General features: G+C 43.1%; 1 protein-coding gene across 5 annotated transcripts in view; it reads left to right on the top strand.

Moving 5' to 3' along the window:
* The window catches only part of MSANTD3 (Myb/SANT DNA binding domain containing 3), a 24,843-nt gene continuing 8,587 nt past the window's right edge, over window positions 1–16,256 (top strand). The window contains exons 1-4 of one of the 5 annotated variants that reach the window (XM_019649567.1): window positions 1,418–1,516; window positions 3,837–3,962; window positions 6,491–6,588; window positions 13,568–14,018. In XM_019649567.1, the coding sequence (XP_019505112.1) occupies window positions 13,601–14,018 (418 nt within the window). In that variant the 5' untranslated portion in view covers window positions 1,418–1,516; window positions 3,837–3,962; window positions 6,491–6,588; window positions 13,568–13,600. Of the gene's footprint in view, window positions 77–1,417; window positions 1,517–3,836; window positions 3,963–6,490; window positions 6,589–13,567; window positions 14,019–16,256 lie in introns of those variants that run through there. The other 4 variants (XM_019649568.1, XM_019649570.1, XM_019649572.1 and 1 more) reach the window with 4 other exon arrangements.

Below are 16,256 nucleotides of genomic sequence, written 5' to 3'. Positions count from 1 at the left end.
GGGCTTCCGGGCCGAGCCGCCGCTGCCCCCGCCCTGCAGGCCCGGCGGCCGCCGGGGCGCGCCGCGGTGGGACTCGGTGAGTCGGGCCGGCCTGCGGCGTACAAAGCCCGGGGCGCGGACCTCGGGGAGCTTTAACGGCGCGCCCTGGTTCGGGGACTCTGGACCCCCGATCCCCGGGAGCCGCTTGGGAGAAACCCATGTGATCCGCAGTGCCTCCCCGATCTTCCCATCCCGGGTCCTCACTGGAAGCCGTGCTCCGTGCTCGCTTGTCCCTACTTGTCTCCTTTAAAACCCCTTGTGACCGAGGGTGTAGGGAGAGCGGTCCCGCATTCGGAGGCCGTGGGCCCAGCATCACATCTGTGCCCGCCTGACCTTGGGAAAGCTGCTTGACTCCGAACCTCGGCTCTGCTTTTATAAATGGGGGTGCTGTGGGATGCGGGTGGAGTGTGTGGTGGAAGCACCTACTCCCAGGTGCTATTGTGGGAGAGAATGCACGCAAACGATAATAGCTAAATTTGAGCACTTTCTGTGTACACGGCCCTAGGTACTAAACAGTTGGCATGAGTTATCTAATGAAATCATCACACTGGAGCGATGATGTAGCTCCTGTAAATTGCAGGCATCATCTTTATTTAGAAGGAGGAGACTAAAGAATGTAGCCTCCCTATTGTGATTCAGGAGGTTGAGCGTTTCTTAGGTGTGGTAACATTTAAGGTTACAGATGTTCCTCCATTATCAGGAGAGTGGTGATAGGGTGCAGGGATGTATTTGTCACACATTGAAAACCCGAGGTAGGATAATATCAGCATGCCTGATAAGTTGGTTGTGTTACCAAGGAAATTGTTGAATGTTAATTCAAAAACATAGTTCCAGAGTTAGGATGGAGGGCTGCTGTGGGCGTTTGGTGCCAGAGAAGAGACAAGGGCTGGATGTGGGGAGGGGAAGGGTTGTGAAACTCTGGAAGAGGGTGTTGAGAAAGGGACCAGGGTCTACCCCCCCACCACCAGCCGAATTCTGGACCAGGATTCCATCCTGCCCTTAGAGACCGGGCGTCCTGCCAGGGATGGGAGGCGGGTTGGAGGGGTGGGGGGGAGTAGGCTGTAGGAGGGATGCTGGGGTGAGAACACAGGTTGTCTCTTCTTGCTCCCAGGCCACCCCAAAAGTATTCAGATGGGTTGAGAGCCAAGTGATTGGACCTCCTAAAATGTCATTGTCCCTTCTCATAATTCCTGAAGTTCTTTTAATGCAGCGGTTCTCAACCTTCCTAATGCCACGACCCCTTAATACAGTTCCTCATGTTGTGGTGACCCCCAACCATAAAATTCTTTTCGTTGCTCCTCTATAACTGTAATTTTGCTACTGTTATGAATCGTAATGTAAATATCTTTTTGTTTTCCGATGGTCTTAGGTGACTCCTGTGAAAGGGTCATTCGACCCTCAAAGGGGTCGCGACCCACAGGTTGAGAACCGCTGCTCTAATGTGTTTGAGGAGATGGGACACTCACCAGCACTAAAGGTAGATAAGATGCTTATATTACAGAGACCTAACTGATCTAAAGAGTGAGTGAGTTTTGAACACAGTTCACTTGGTTAAAGAAGCAGTGGGCCTGAGGAGATTATTTGGGGAGAACTGGAAGGCTTTGGACCCTGAAGAAGGAAGAGAAAGGCAGGAAGGCCTAGGGACTGCACTAAGGGGGAAGGGCCCGAGGAGGAGCTGACTTCACAGCACCATCTGCAGAATTCCTAAGCAGACTGCTCAGGTCCCAGCATCCAAGGCAGCACCCTTTCTTCTCCTGATTTGTGACCATTCTCATTTGAGTGTTGTGGAAGGTCGAGGTTGGACTCAGGCGCATTTTGCTCCTGAGTGAGTAGGAAAGGATTCTTGGAGAAGGGTTATTTTAAAGCCAGGCTTGAAGGCGGGGGCATTTGGGCACATGGGGATGGTGAAGGTAGGGAACAGCGTGCACAGGGGAAAGAGCAGTTGTTTTGGACAGACAGAAAGTTTGGGGTTTGAATCCTAGCTCTGCCACTTCACAATCATGTAGTTTTTTGTGAGGATAAAACAGTGTTTTCTTTCAGATGCGTGGTAGGGAGTTCAACAAGCACTAGTACCCTTTTCCCTGTCCAGGGTGACATTTGTTGAACAATTGTCTGCTGAGCACCAGTTGTATGCTGAGTCATACGCCTTATGCTGAGGATACAGAGATGAGTCAGAAATAATGTATTCCCTTAGGAATTTCCCAGTCTAGTGGGGGAGATGGACAAAGAGCAAATTACAAAAAATACGGGAAGTTGCTGTGGCACAGTCATCTGCAACTGGCAGTGGTCTCATGGACGAGTAACTAACTCATTCTGGATAGAAAACTCAGGGCGCATCTACCTCTAACAAGATGCATAGGAGACCTTATGTTAGAGGTTTTGAATGCTACACCACCCCTTAGATTCTGTCTTTTTGCCTGTATTGTGTCTTTGCCCTGATAATCTCTCTGTTAAAAAAAAAAAATCTAGTTGTAGTGTGTGCATAGTTTGTAAGTTGCCTCAAATTCATTGTAGAAAGAAGCTGTTATAAAAATAATAAACATAACAGCCTGAGCATTAGTTGAGGAAGGCTTTACAAAAATTACACGGGGGTTGAATCATGAAGGATGAAAACGAGCCCTTACCTGGGGGTAAAGGATTCTAGCCGGAGGAAGCCCCGTGCACAGAGGCAGGAGAATACAGCAGGGTCAAGGGCGTGAAGGTCAGTTAGGTCTGCTGGGTTGAAAACTACGTGGAGAAGGTGGGGTAGAGTGAAGAGGGCACTGTGATGGGGCCAGACCTGGAAAGGTCTTGAATGCCACGTGGGGAGTTTGGACTGGATCGCTGAGTCAGTGGGGGAGATGTCAGAGACTTACACGCGGGACTGGGACATGCTCACAGTAGCTGTGGGGAGGAGGGGCTGGCAGTTTGAGAGATCATGTCGGGAGACTAGGGGGGCCTGACCTTAGACATGGGCAGTGAGGACGGGAGAGAAGACAATAGATATTGAAGTAAAACGTATAGTGATCCTGATTGGTTATACGTGACTGAGGAGCACACTGTGGTTTCTGCTTTGAGAAGCTAAGTTGATGTGGCTGAAATCATCAGAAATCAGGAGCTTTGGAGGTAGGGGAGTAATTAATTTGCTTTTGGCTATGGTGAATTGGAGATTTCTGAGGTGTCCATAATGAACAGCTAGGTAGAGGTGGCCAGTAGACAACTGGAAATGTGTGTGGTGCTGACGAGACAGCATGGGGCTGACGCCTCTGAACAAACACCGAGAATCTACACGGTGCTAAAGATACAAATAAAATGTAGTTCTAAACCTCAGGAGCTCAGCCTCAGACGGGAGACCCTGGAGGATATGGACAGGTTGCAGTACAGATAATTCTGAGTGCTTCAGCAAGAAGTAAACACTTGGGGCCCTCGGCCCAGAGATTTGAGAGCTGATGATGGCTGTTGCTCTGAAGTGGTGGGAATAGGAAAGAGAATTTTTATAGACGAGAAGCAGACTGGAGTGGGAACCCCTACATAGGGGGACTTGCTGTATTGTAAAAGCGCTTTCTGTGGAGAATAATAATGATTTCAAGGGAATTTCAGAGATGCTGGGGTAGGGGTGGGGAGATAGTTTAGGATGGAGCTGCAGGGGAGGGGGAGGAAGGGGTTAGGCCTTTTAAGAGCCGTCATCTGGCGTATAGAGGAAACTGTGAGGGTGTGAGGGTGGAAGAACTGGAGGTGGGCGTTCTTGCCTTAAACACAAGGCTGGTTCTGCTCACAGCCACACTCAGACACAGATGGTAAAAATAAACACTTCTAAGTTACAGGATCGCCTGGAGTGGGTGGTGAAGGGGAAAAGGAGGCAACGCATTAGAGGAAGCAAATCCCGTGCTAGGTTTCAGACTGGAAAGCCCTCTGAAGGGAAGAAATATGACGAGAGGGCATAGGTGAGTATCCTGGGTAGACAAGTCTGAACACGCGAGAGCAGCTACGGGAAGGTGTGCATAGGAACAGTCATGCCTGATTACTCTTACCGCTGGATAAAATGAAATCCTGAAGGCATCAGAGTCGTATTGTATGGCTCTTGAAAATTTGCCATACGATACAACAGTATTTATAAGAAGAAGCCAGGAAACTATTTTTGTTATGATTAATTCTTTATAAAAGGGGAAATTTAAGATAGCAGGACGTCTAGATATGATTAGTAAAAAATGCAAATGGCAAACAATTAGTTTCAATGTATATGCCACAAATATTTATCAAGTGCCTACTCTTTAAGGAGCCGGGGCTACAGCAGTGAACAAGCGATCTGATCACCTGCTTTAGACAGTTCATCTGGAACTACTTAAGCTACAAAGTTAAACCTAGGTACGGGCCTTCAATCATCTAAAGTGCTGAAGCCACTTGATTCTGTTACAATGTTCTCTTCCATTGGCTAGTAGCTCCACTGGCCTCATAAATGATCAGAAATACCATCTGTGCATATTTTGTAGAAAACTGTGGAAATCAGGTTGCAGAGAAACGATTGTAACGGCATTGCTAACATGCACTGCCAGCTCTGGAAGGACGTTAGAGAACACTCATGTTAGCTTTATAATTTAGAGGTGAGAAATTGGCAGAGAAGAGAGGGGACTTGCTTAATGTCACAAAATGAATGTTGGAGCTGAGAGCAGTGCCCTCGAGTTTTCAAATGGGATAATGGTGGAAGGCTGGAGGGTCCCTAGCAAAAGGGCACCTTGATAGTGAGAGGCTTCCAAAGAGGAGTTGTACTTTTAGGCCCTCTGCTGTTACTAGGACCCCAGGAAGCCCCCTATTTTGCTCTGAGCCCCAGTTTTCTTCATCTGTAAAGCAATAGGATTGGAATGAGGTCCCTTTTTAGTTTTAGCATGTTAGGATACATGTTGCTCCCCAAAAAGGTTGTTTGGGGGATGCTGAGTCAGGACACAGAATCAACAGATGACAACAGGAATAGCTTTTTATCTCTTTAGAGCAAATTGATCACCCATAACACGTTGTCAGGCCTCCCCTTCAGGAAATGGGTGCGATATTTTTTGTAGCTCATGCACTGTTTTTGTATACTTTCCTTCTTTCAGTCTTTTCCAAGTTGTGGCCCTGCTCTGTTCTAATGCTACTTCTAATGCCAATCTATTCTAATAAGAATTCTTATTCTGGATCCCCCCAAGCCTGGAGTAGTGTCCCTGCACACATCTCTGTCACTGTGCTTATCACACTGCCTTGTCACCAGCCCATCCACACTCTACTGTGTTATGTCCTCATTGCTCTAGGATCTCCTGGATCTTAAGGAATACCCCTTCAGTGCCTGCACGTTCATGCTCGGTTAATCCTCGTGTATCCTCTTTGCCTCTGCTTTGTCTTGATCCCTGACCCTAGTGTGGATGCACACATGTCCTGGTCATTTCTTGCTTTGAAACAGTCACTGGTGTGCACCTCCTCCTTTGCATGAACATGGTCACCGCTCAGAGTCCAGGCCCATTCTTATCATTTATTTATCTCAATGATTTCCTTCAACTCTGTTCATATTCTATATAGTCTTAAAGATGTAGATCAAATGTCCTCTTGTTCATTAAGAATGCAAATAACTTCTTTCCTCCTCTGAATGCGCGAGGCGCTTTGTCCTCTGTTATGGTGTCTGTTTCAGGGTGCCTGTCCTTGTAGTTACTGGTTTGTGCATGCCAACGCTCCTTCCAGGCTATCGGGTTCCACTTGTCTTTGTATCTCCCACATATTTTAGGACAGTACTGAGCCTCTTGCAGGAGTTATTATATATTTGTTGAACTGCGTGTCTATGAAATAAAAGAGCCAATAAGTATGTGAGTATATAGATGGTCCCCACATACGATGGTTCGACTTGTGATTTTTTTTGTACTTTACTATGGTGCAAAAGCAATATGCATTCAATAGAAACTGTACTTGGAATTTTGAATTTTGATCTTTTCCCGGATTAGCTATAAGCGATCTGATACTCTCTTGTGATACTGGACAGGGGTAGTGAGCTGCAGCTCTCTTCAGCCACACAATCACAGGGTAAACCACTGATACTCTACAGTATACTGTGTTACCATCGTTTTTCAGCTATTGTATTTCGTGTTTTGACATCCAGTCATGTCTACAAAATACCTATCTGTGTCTCCTGTTTCTGCAAGTAGCTAGTGGCTCGCAGGAGCTGCTAGCCCAACTGTAAGCTAATGTAAGTGTTCTGAGCACATTTAATGTAGGCTAGGCCAAGCTCTGATGTTCAGCAGGTTAGGTGTATAGAATGCATTTTTGACTAATGATATTTTCAACTTACAATGGGTTTATCGGAACGTAACCCCACCACAAGTCGAGGAGCATCTATATGTTATGTATGGACCACTATTCTACTTTTGGAAACAGTTTAATATGGATGGGAGAGGTGAAAATAGCAAAATGTATTGAAACTCTCGTCTTTGCTTCTTCTTTACTCCCGTTGCAGGACAGCTGTGCAGAGGGAATGAGGAAGAGTAGGGAGTAGTAATCCCATTTTCTAGGTGAAGAATTGCAGGTTCATTGACTTGCCCAAAGTCACACTTGGTGAGTGCTGGAGTCAGTATTTGGTGTCTTGGTTCATTTCACTTCACTTTAACAGCGGTAGTGCAGTAACGTCCTGAAAGCTGCCTGAGGTCTCAGTGCCACAGATCTTCAGTCCCGGTTCCCACTCTGAGTGTTGATGTCAAAGAGCTCCCTTTTCCATGAAGGGATGTAGAAGTAAAAACCTGGCCAAGTTTCTGTAGTCTTTGCACAAATTTGGGGATTTAGTTTGATCCTTCATTGGACTTAAAATATCATTAGAGACGGTATATTAGTCAGCTTGGGCTTCCATGATAAAATACCACAGACTAGGTATCTTAAACAACAGAAATGTATTTCTCACAGCTCTGGAGGCTAGGAACTTCAAAGTCAAGGTGCTGGCAAGGTAGGTTTTAGTCTGAGGCCTCTTCACTTGGCATGTAGGCGGCTGCCATGTCTCTTGTGTGTTCACATGACCTCTTGCTGAGCCCTGGAGGGTTGGGGGGAGAACAGGCTCTCTGATGGCTCTTCTTTTAAGGGCTCTAATCTCCAACCAGCCCAATGACCTCATTGAACTTTAAACTTCCTTAGAGGCCCAATATCCAAACACAGCCACCATGGGGATTAGGCCTTTAATATAAACATTTGGGGGGACTACAAACATTCAGTTATAACAGATGTATTAGGTGGATTTAAATGTACTTATTATAATCTTCTGGTGGTTTAGTCAATGTTAATGTTTCGGGAATTGTGCTGATTGTTTCCTCTTTGTTCTTTCATCATATTGGAATCATGCTCTTTTATTTAGTCCTGTCTCTGGATCTTTGCCAGTGCAGGGGGGGAACTTCCACTGCATTTAGATTTTGCTATTTTATTTGACCATTTTTACTTTAATGAAGTTTTTAGTGTACTGACTGTTTTACCATGCATGATACTCATTGTGTGCATCGTAGGCAGTTTTACGCCTATATCAGAATGTAGTCATTCATTAAATGTTTGCTGAAGGCCCACTGTGTGAGGGTCCCTGGGCTGCTTGTTGGCCCACAACCATGCAGGAGAATGGGTAGCACTCTGTCTAGCAGAACAACAGACAAAGAAGGTAACCCATCCTGAGCAGAGTTGGGGGGCAGGGAAGGCCAGTCTCCCTCCAATAAAAACTGATCAGCTGGGAAGGCTTGTTCTGTTGTCTTCTATAACCAATTATGGACATTGCTGAGTAGTTTTAAGCTAGAATGTGTTGTTTAGCCTCGATAAGCTTCACCTGGAGATCTCTTTGGGCTGTGCTCGTTTACTTAGGACTGTCAGGTGCTGAAGCCGCATGTCAGCGGTCCCCTGAGGGGTGGACCATTTTAAAGCTCTATATTATCTCTACAGTTACTTTTCAAACATACATTTTTATCAGATCAACAGCAGAAGTTATTTCAGAGCTCTGGTTGGAGGAAGAGAGGTACACCTGGATGGGAGTGGGGCGTGGGGGCCTATGGACCCTAGGTTTGAGACACACAGGGAGGAAGTGATGGGGTGGGGAGGCAAGCGGAGAGCCACCAGAATGGAGCCTGACAGACGCAGGTACAGCGGCCCCGAAGTCGCTCTGCCCTCGGACCTTTCCCTGCTGACAATTACCTTGCTGTGTAATTTGATGTGTACTTTGAGCGGGGTGCTAGGGGCTGTCACTATGTCTGAAAGAAGAGAGCTGAGCAGAGCAGACAGCGGCAGGTCTGGAGTAAGACCTGAGTTGGAATCCAGGTTCTGCCACTTATTATTTGTGTGACCACAGGCAAGTCACTGAGTCTCACTTTTCTGATTTGGGAAATAGGAATAATTGTTTAGTGGGGATAAACAGCCTACATCACGAGGCTGCTGGGAATCCATAGGGGATGTTTGGGGTATGCTGTCTCATACCAGAATCCCTTTAGAGCCCTGCAGAGTGCAACCACATGGCCCAGGGAAGCCTGCTGTTCTACAAACTTAAGCGAAGTAAATTGGTAACTCTGGATTTACTTAGCTAGTGATTAAATAACAGTTTAGTTAATCGGCTATTAATGGTCCCAGGTGTTGGTAATTCTGAGTATTTGCTTTTGAGAGCAGTTGTGTAATTTCATCTGGTACTTTAATAAAGTTTTTATTTTTTTAACAGAAAACATCGTAGTGTATGGTGCTACAAATCATGCTCTCAGGAGCTATTTTGGGGAGGATTAAAGGATATAGTGCATATTAAGCACTCAGTATAGTGCCTAACCCACAGTATAAGGCTCAATAAAAGTTACCTGCTATTATTGCTGTTATTAGATACTCAACTGGCCACACTCCAGGGCAAGATCCTTTGTGAATTTAGACTCCTCACGCGTTCATCACCACCTGGTGGCAACTAGTGGTACTGCACACATTGTGAGGAAGAATTACTAAATTGCTTGGAACTATTGGGCTGTCGGAAAAGTCATGACGCATTTTTGCAACGAAAAACAAAAAATACGACATGACTTTTCAGACAGCCCAGTAATTTGGTGTATTTTGAATTCCACCAAGTATAACAGGAACTTTGTTCAGAGTGTGGCTTATTTGCCTGAGAGCTAGAATTTCATATATCATTAAACAATGAAGTGCCATTTTTTACCGCCACAGTTGGCACAGGGTTTTAAAAATGTTAACAGCAAGAGTAAATGAAGTGGGATAACAAATGCTATTCGTAGGAATGTAAATTGGTACACCATTTCTGGAGGACAGATGGTGATGTAACAGAAGCCTTAAGTGTTTTCATCTTTTGTGGCAACAATTCTTCTTCTAACAATTTACCTTGAAGAAATAATCAAAGACAGAAAAATAAAGGTTTATTTAGAAAGAAAAAATATGCACTTATATTTTATATACACATAAAATATAAATATATATTATACATTTTGTTACATATATATATATATATATATATATATATATATGTAAAACATTACCTGTAATAGAACAAAGGTAAAATCCCTTTTTCAGCAGTAATTCTTAAAAAGGGTGGGGGCATGGGGGAAGGTAGGCATGTTGACATCTGGGGCAGAGGAGTTGGGATGTGGAATAGGATCAGAATCTACTCTGGGAGCAGTGTAGTTTGAGAATGTTCAGTATACCTATTGGTTTCATAATAAAAACCATAGGAAGTTGGACATAGACATCTTGGCAAATGGAGATAATACAGAAAAGATATAGGGGTGGGTGTTCAATTTCAGTTGGGGGAACACTGATTTATAGGAAATAGGAGTATTGATGAAGATAAATAATTAATTTTGGACCGTTGTGACTGGATTAGGTCATTATAGGAACATTAGAGCTATATGATTGAAACATAGGCCTGGGAATTTAGGGGTGCAGGGACACATCTCCAAAGATAAATTTCCCCTCAGTTAGCTTTGCCCAAGAGCCGAGGGCCAAATCTCCTTTGACATGTGTCTAAATATCTTGATTTTTGATACCAGATGAGCCCACGATGAATGTGAGTCAGGGTATCTGGTATGTGGAGACACTGATCACAGCAGTTCAGTCTAACCTTAACTTTTGGGAGGATCTGGTACCTCGTGAGAGACCCTGGTCAACTTCTGTTGCCCTCACGTGAAGCCCATTCTCCTTGGCTTCAATTTCAAGACTCTGTGTTCTGGTCCAGTCCCCTCCAGCCTCAGTTCTAATTGATTTCAGCTATTCACATTTACAGTAACCCCTCCCCAGGCATAATAGGTGAATAGCTGGCTTGTAATAGTGTGATTTTTAATGAGTATACCATAAATGTAAAAGCTACAGTCCTTTTCCCCCTAACTTTTTATTATGGAACTTTTCAAACATGCACAAAAATCAAGAGGATAATTTAATTCATTTTTGTGTACCCATCACCTTTGTTGATATTCACATGTCCCATTTTTGGCCAGTGGGGCTCCTTTCAAGTTAGTTTCTAATTCTTTTGATACAGGTTGGTCAGTTTTAAATGGACTACATCATCAGTATCTTGATAGCTGCCTGTTACTCTGAGAAACCAGAGGCTTGGAGAACATGTGGAGGACTGGGGCGTGCTGGTCCTTTCCACCAAGGGAAACAGGCAACACCTACTTTATCGCAGTATTCACTGTTGCCATAATGTGTTTTAGAGATTAATTTTATTAGACACTTCCTGTGTTTAAAAGATGTGAGAAAAGTGTGGAGTCACAAAAAGCATATAGATTCAATGGAATAAGACATTTACTAAGCACCTACTGTAGGAAAGATGCTAGCTCCGCACTGGGGAGGATGGCAAGATGACCTAAGGGAGTCACGGTTGAAGTCATTCAAGGTGAGAGAGCCCAAAGGATAGTTGTGAAATGATACGAGAATACCAGACTATTCGAACTCACAGAAGAAAAGAGTAGAAGAGTGCTACCAGGGACCGCGGGTGGGAGAAATGGGGAGATTGTGGACAGAGGGTACAAAGTTCAAGTTATGCAGGATGAATAAGTCTAGAGATCCAATGCACAGGTATGATGACGACAGTTAATAATTCTGTGTTGAATATTGGAAATACACTAAAAGAATACATTTCAGGTGCTTTCATCACACTCAAAAAGGTAATTATGTGAGGAGATGATATGTTAATTAGCCTGACTCTAGTATTTGTTCTACTATGTATATGTATATCAAATCAAATTTATTCTATGTTAAACATATATAATTTTTATTAAAAATATAAAAAGCTAGGTAGACTTTAATAATAATGGAGAAAATGTAATGTCATTTTGAATTTTTAAAATAATATATAATTGGTAATTTATAATATGTGAACAAAGACTTAAAGGAATATGCACAAGAATGGCTATTATGGGCCGGCTGAGTGGCACGTTGGTTAAGAGTTGGCTTGGGACGCCAGCTCTGAGCAGCAGGGCCCTGGTTCGGATCCCACATGCAGGCCAGTGACACTGCATCCTCTACAGCTAAGATGGTGAACAACAGCTTGACCTGGAGCTGGGCTGCCGTGAGTCGCCAGCGGCAGTGTAGGCTGCAGTGTGGCTGACTGGCAGCCGGCATGCGCTTTCATGAGCTGCTGTGAGCCACTGTGAGTGGCCATCCAATGGCTGGCGAGCGACTGCCTCACCCGGGAAGAGCGCAGTGATAATACCAACATGGGCCAGTGAAGCAACGTCCTCCATAACTAGACTGAAGAACAAAAGGACAGCAACTTGCCTGTTCCCCTGCCCCAATGCCCCAATAAAATCTTTAAAAAACAAACAAACAAACAAACAAAACAAAAAACAAAACAAAACAAAAGAATGGCTACTATTTGCTGTGTTAAGGGGGAGAAAAAGAATATTAGACTGTTAGGACAGTCCAGGTTCTTGACTTCTCACATTGTCATCTTTATGATGTTGGGCAATGTATTTCACTTCACTGGCCCTTAGTTCCTTCAACTGAAACAAGGGATAAAGAACATGTGATATGCATATATTATTCAGACACAAAAAGGAAGGAAATTCTGCAGTTTGCGACATGGGTGGATTTTGAGGGCTTTATGCTAAGTGAGATATGTCAGACAGGGAAAGATAAATACCATATGGTCTCACTTATATGTGGAATCTGAAACAGTCCAAATTCATAGACACAGAAAAATAGGTTGGTGGTTGCCAGAGGCAGGGGTGTGGAGAGTGGGTAAAATGGGTGAAGGTGGTCAAAAGGTACAAACTTCTAGTTATAAAATAGGTAAGTCCTGGGGATGTAATATATACCACAGCGACTATAGTTAATAATACTGTATTGTTTATTTGAAAGTTGCTAAGAGAGTAGATCTTAAAAGTTCTCATTACAAGAAAAAAATTATCGCTGTGTGGTGTGATGGATGTTAACTAGACTTATTGTGGCAATTTCACATATACTGTATGTATATCTCGAATCATTATGTTGTACACCTGAAACTAACATAATGTTATATATCAATTATAGTTCAATAAAAATTTATTAATGAATAAATAGAATGTGCTACATCCACAAAATGGAATATTTGGCAATAAAAAGGAATGAAATATGGATACATGCTACAAGGTAGATATACCTTGAAAACATTATGTTAAGTCAAAGAAGCAAGTCACAATAGACCTCATATTGTATTTACATTTATATGAAATATCCAGAAAAAAAGAGGGGTGTTGGACTCAATCTCTATGTGCCCAGGCCCTTTCACCTCTGAAATTATATAAATTATTTATGTAGAACTGTGTACTTTTAAAAGTGGCCCTTAGACAGTAAGAATCAGACCCAACCTTCATATTTTTTTTATTTTTTAGCGGAGCCATCCTGCCACCTGTTGGTAGTTCAGCGGCAGCTCAGCTCGGGCTGGAAATTGAACCGACGACCCTGTTGTTCAGAGCTCGCACTTTTGAGCGAGCTCTTAACCAGTTGAGCCACTTGGCCAGCCCTAAGCCTTTATTTTAAAGATGATGAAACTGAGGTTCCTTTAGGAGAATGGATCTATCCAAGGTCACAGACATAGTGATGGAAATGTCAGATGTTTGGGGTGATTTTTTTGATGATCCTAATATCTTGATAGTGTTTACATGGTCTGTTATATTTGGTTACATGGTGGCTTCTCTGTGTTCAGCTGTGACAAAACTTGGAGAAAGCTGTTAAGTTTAAGAGCTGCCTAACATTCAGAATGTGAGGAATAATCAGTTCCCTGACATGAAGCACACACAAATGAACAAATTAGGGTTCCACATTGAAATTCCGCAAAAGATGTTCAACATTTCTTTTTTTGCTGTTACATACCAGCTATTCACAGAATGCTGAGACCTACAACAGAGGACCTACCTGCACATCTACTTTGAAGTAAAACCCCACTCCTAGTACACTGTTCAATATTTTCCTGAGAATATCACAAGTCAACATTAATGGAGCACAAAGTACTACTGTTTTCCAGACAAGGGAATCAAGTCAGGGATTACACTTAAGTCATTTGCTGACATTTTTATTGCCGGCGTTCATAATTATTGTTTCTAATTTCCATTTGCAGGATAGCTAAGGGCCCGAAGAAATATAGTGGAAAATGCAAAACAACGAAATTATAAAGCCTGCCAAATACTTCTCAGAATTGGAAAAGAGCATCCTGCTTGCTTTAGTAGAAAAGTACAAGTATGTGCTGGAATGTAAGAAAAGTGATGCGCGAACTATTGCACTCAAGCAACGTACCTGGCAGGCACTGGCTCACGAATACAACTCCCAGCCCAGCGTGTCACTGCGGGATTTCAAACAGCTGAAGAAGTGCTGGGAGAACATCAAGGCTCGGACCAAAAAAATTATGGCCCATGAGAGGAGAGAGAAAGTGAAACGGAGTGTCAGCCCCCTTCTGAGCACCCACGTCCTAGGGAAGGAGAAGATTGCCAGCATGCTGCCAGAGCAGCTCTACTTCCTGCAGAGCCCTCCGGAAGAGGAGCCGGAGTACCACCCTGAGGCCGCAGCCCAAGGTATTGGTTCCGAGCCCAGCTTGCATGTGCTCACTGGGTACCTGTCTGACAGTTTAATTTTAAAATTCTTAAACTTAAGGGGCTTTATAAAAGGAAATATTTACATCAAATTTGCCTTTCCCATCTGAAAATCTCCAGATTACATACAACATTCACATCATACAGCACATAAAATCAGAAGCTCTTGTTCATAGCCTTGTGCTATCTCTCTTAGAGCTGTCTTATCGCTATCATGACTTAAGAATAAGGAAAAAGGAGGACTATGTTAATAAGTTATTATTAATGAAGTACCTTCATTGTTTATCTCAAATATATTAAAGTGGATTTGTTTGAACATTTGTTTCATTCACTCCATCTTGTTTTTGTTTGTTTGTTTCTTGAGGACCTGTAATGTACAAAGCACTGCATGAAGTCATTCAAAAGGCCACATTAAAAAAGTGAACTATTTCAAACTTAAGAAAAGTACAGAGACTGAGAACAAACACCCATTTAGCACTCACCCAGATTAAAAACCAGCATTTCTACCCATTATGATAGTGTGATCCACAGTTTTGGTTTGTGGCACTCCAGGGAACTTTAGAAATTCTGGAAGAAATTTATTTTGGTTTTAATATATTTTCATTGAAAAGAGAAAAATACATCATACAGCATTCTTAGGGAAGGAAAAGACTGTCATGTAATTAAGGATGTAATGGTAGTGTGTTATAGCTTTAAAAGGTTGGAATTAAGGAGCTATTGAAATGCGTCCAGGCAAGATGAGGGTGGGAATGCATATAGATATATTGACAATAAGATAAAAATGGCCATTTTATATAAAGGTCCATTGTAGTTTGCAGAGGACACATCTTGAAGCAGAGAAATATTCCTGGGGAGGCCAGAGGACTGCTCATAAGGGGCTCCAAGGATCCAGCAAGCATTTGCCTAGGAAAAGCTGATTTTTGGCTTGCAGGATGAGGCATTCACTTATTAGTGAGCTCTGAGGGACTGGTTAATTAAAAGTCACAAGAAATGTGGAAACCAAGTTTGTTAACCATATTGCGTGAAAAAGGTAACCAAGTGAACTGAATACATGTTTTGCGTAGCACATTTTTTTTTTTGCCCGCTGTAGGCAGGTCATTCTGAGAACCTAAATTATGATCAAAAGTTTGCTTGCTGATCATTTGACCAAGGTTCAGTCCAGGGAGCCAGTTAGGCAACCATAGCGGTTAATGTCAGGAGCCTCATGCGTTGTTTTCCAATGTAGGAAACCTGTGCCTGAGTTTTGATTCATAGGTTCCCAAGCCAGGGTACTTCCTAGCAGACAGTGTTTACATGGGCACTGCCAAGTCCCTCTCTTACCCTTCCATGCTGCTTTTGTGGCAGATGGGGCTCACTGCTGATGGACAGTGTCCTTGCTTTGGACATGTTTATAGCTTCTGCCAGTTACTCTCCATCTTGCTGGCCTTGGAGCCATTTAGTCACTGTGAGACAGTGAAGGGACTGGTGCTGGGAGAGGGAGGTTGGTGAATCAACAGGGCTGCTTTTCAAATTGCTTATGTTCCGTGGGAGGTATTGCTGAGGAGGATGCTGGTATGGATGGACTACTTTCAGTTCACTTTCTGAGCTGAATTATTGTGTATTGATTTCATAAGGTTACTCTAAGAGGAAGTCTTATTTCTCCATTTTGAAATTCTAGGGCAGGATCAAGAAAGTTCATTCCATAATTTTTTTCTCTTTTTTTGGGGAGGAAATGATGTAATTCCTTTATTCATAAACACAATTTATAGATTTCCAGCAAGAAGGGAATATCTATGGATTCTCAGTGTCCTTGTAGTGATAATTTGCTAGAGACTCACTTGTAAAAGAGATTTATTTTAAATAGGATGTTTGTACATGTATGACACATGAGACTTCTCTTTTTGCTGGTGATTGTTAAAGTATACCTAAGTGCTGCCTGTTCCTGTTCCCAGGTCAGAAATGAAGGGTGGTGGAGAACCATGGTGCTTTGTAGGTTGGGAAGTATGTCCAAAGTAATTTGTTAACACTAATAGACAAGGTACTGGAACTCTTTCTATACATGAAAACAGCTTTGACGTTACACAACCCATTTTGTATTTAATTTACTTTCAAGAAAGAGAAAAGAAAGCTGGAATTATCAGTCATCCCTTCTGGGTCTTGGTGGGAAAACGGTTGAAAATCTGCAATAGGGTTATGGCTCTCATTACATCATGTGTATTTTGGCACATGGAGAGAGAGAGG

This window comes from Hipposideros armiger, unplaced genomic scaffold (genome assembly GCF_001890085.2).
Source record: "Hipposideros armiger isolate ML-2016 unplaced genomic scaffold, ASM189008v1 scaffold_133, whole genome shotgun sequence".
In the NCBI taxonomy this organism is placed as follows: domain Eukaryota; kingdom Metazoa; phylum Chordata; class Mammalia; order Chiroptera; family Hipposideridae; genus Hipposideros; species Hipposideros armiger.
This window is presented reverse-complemented; position numbering and strand designations above follow the sequence as displayed.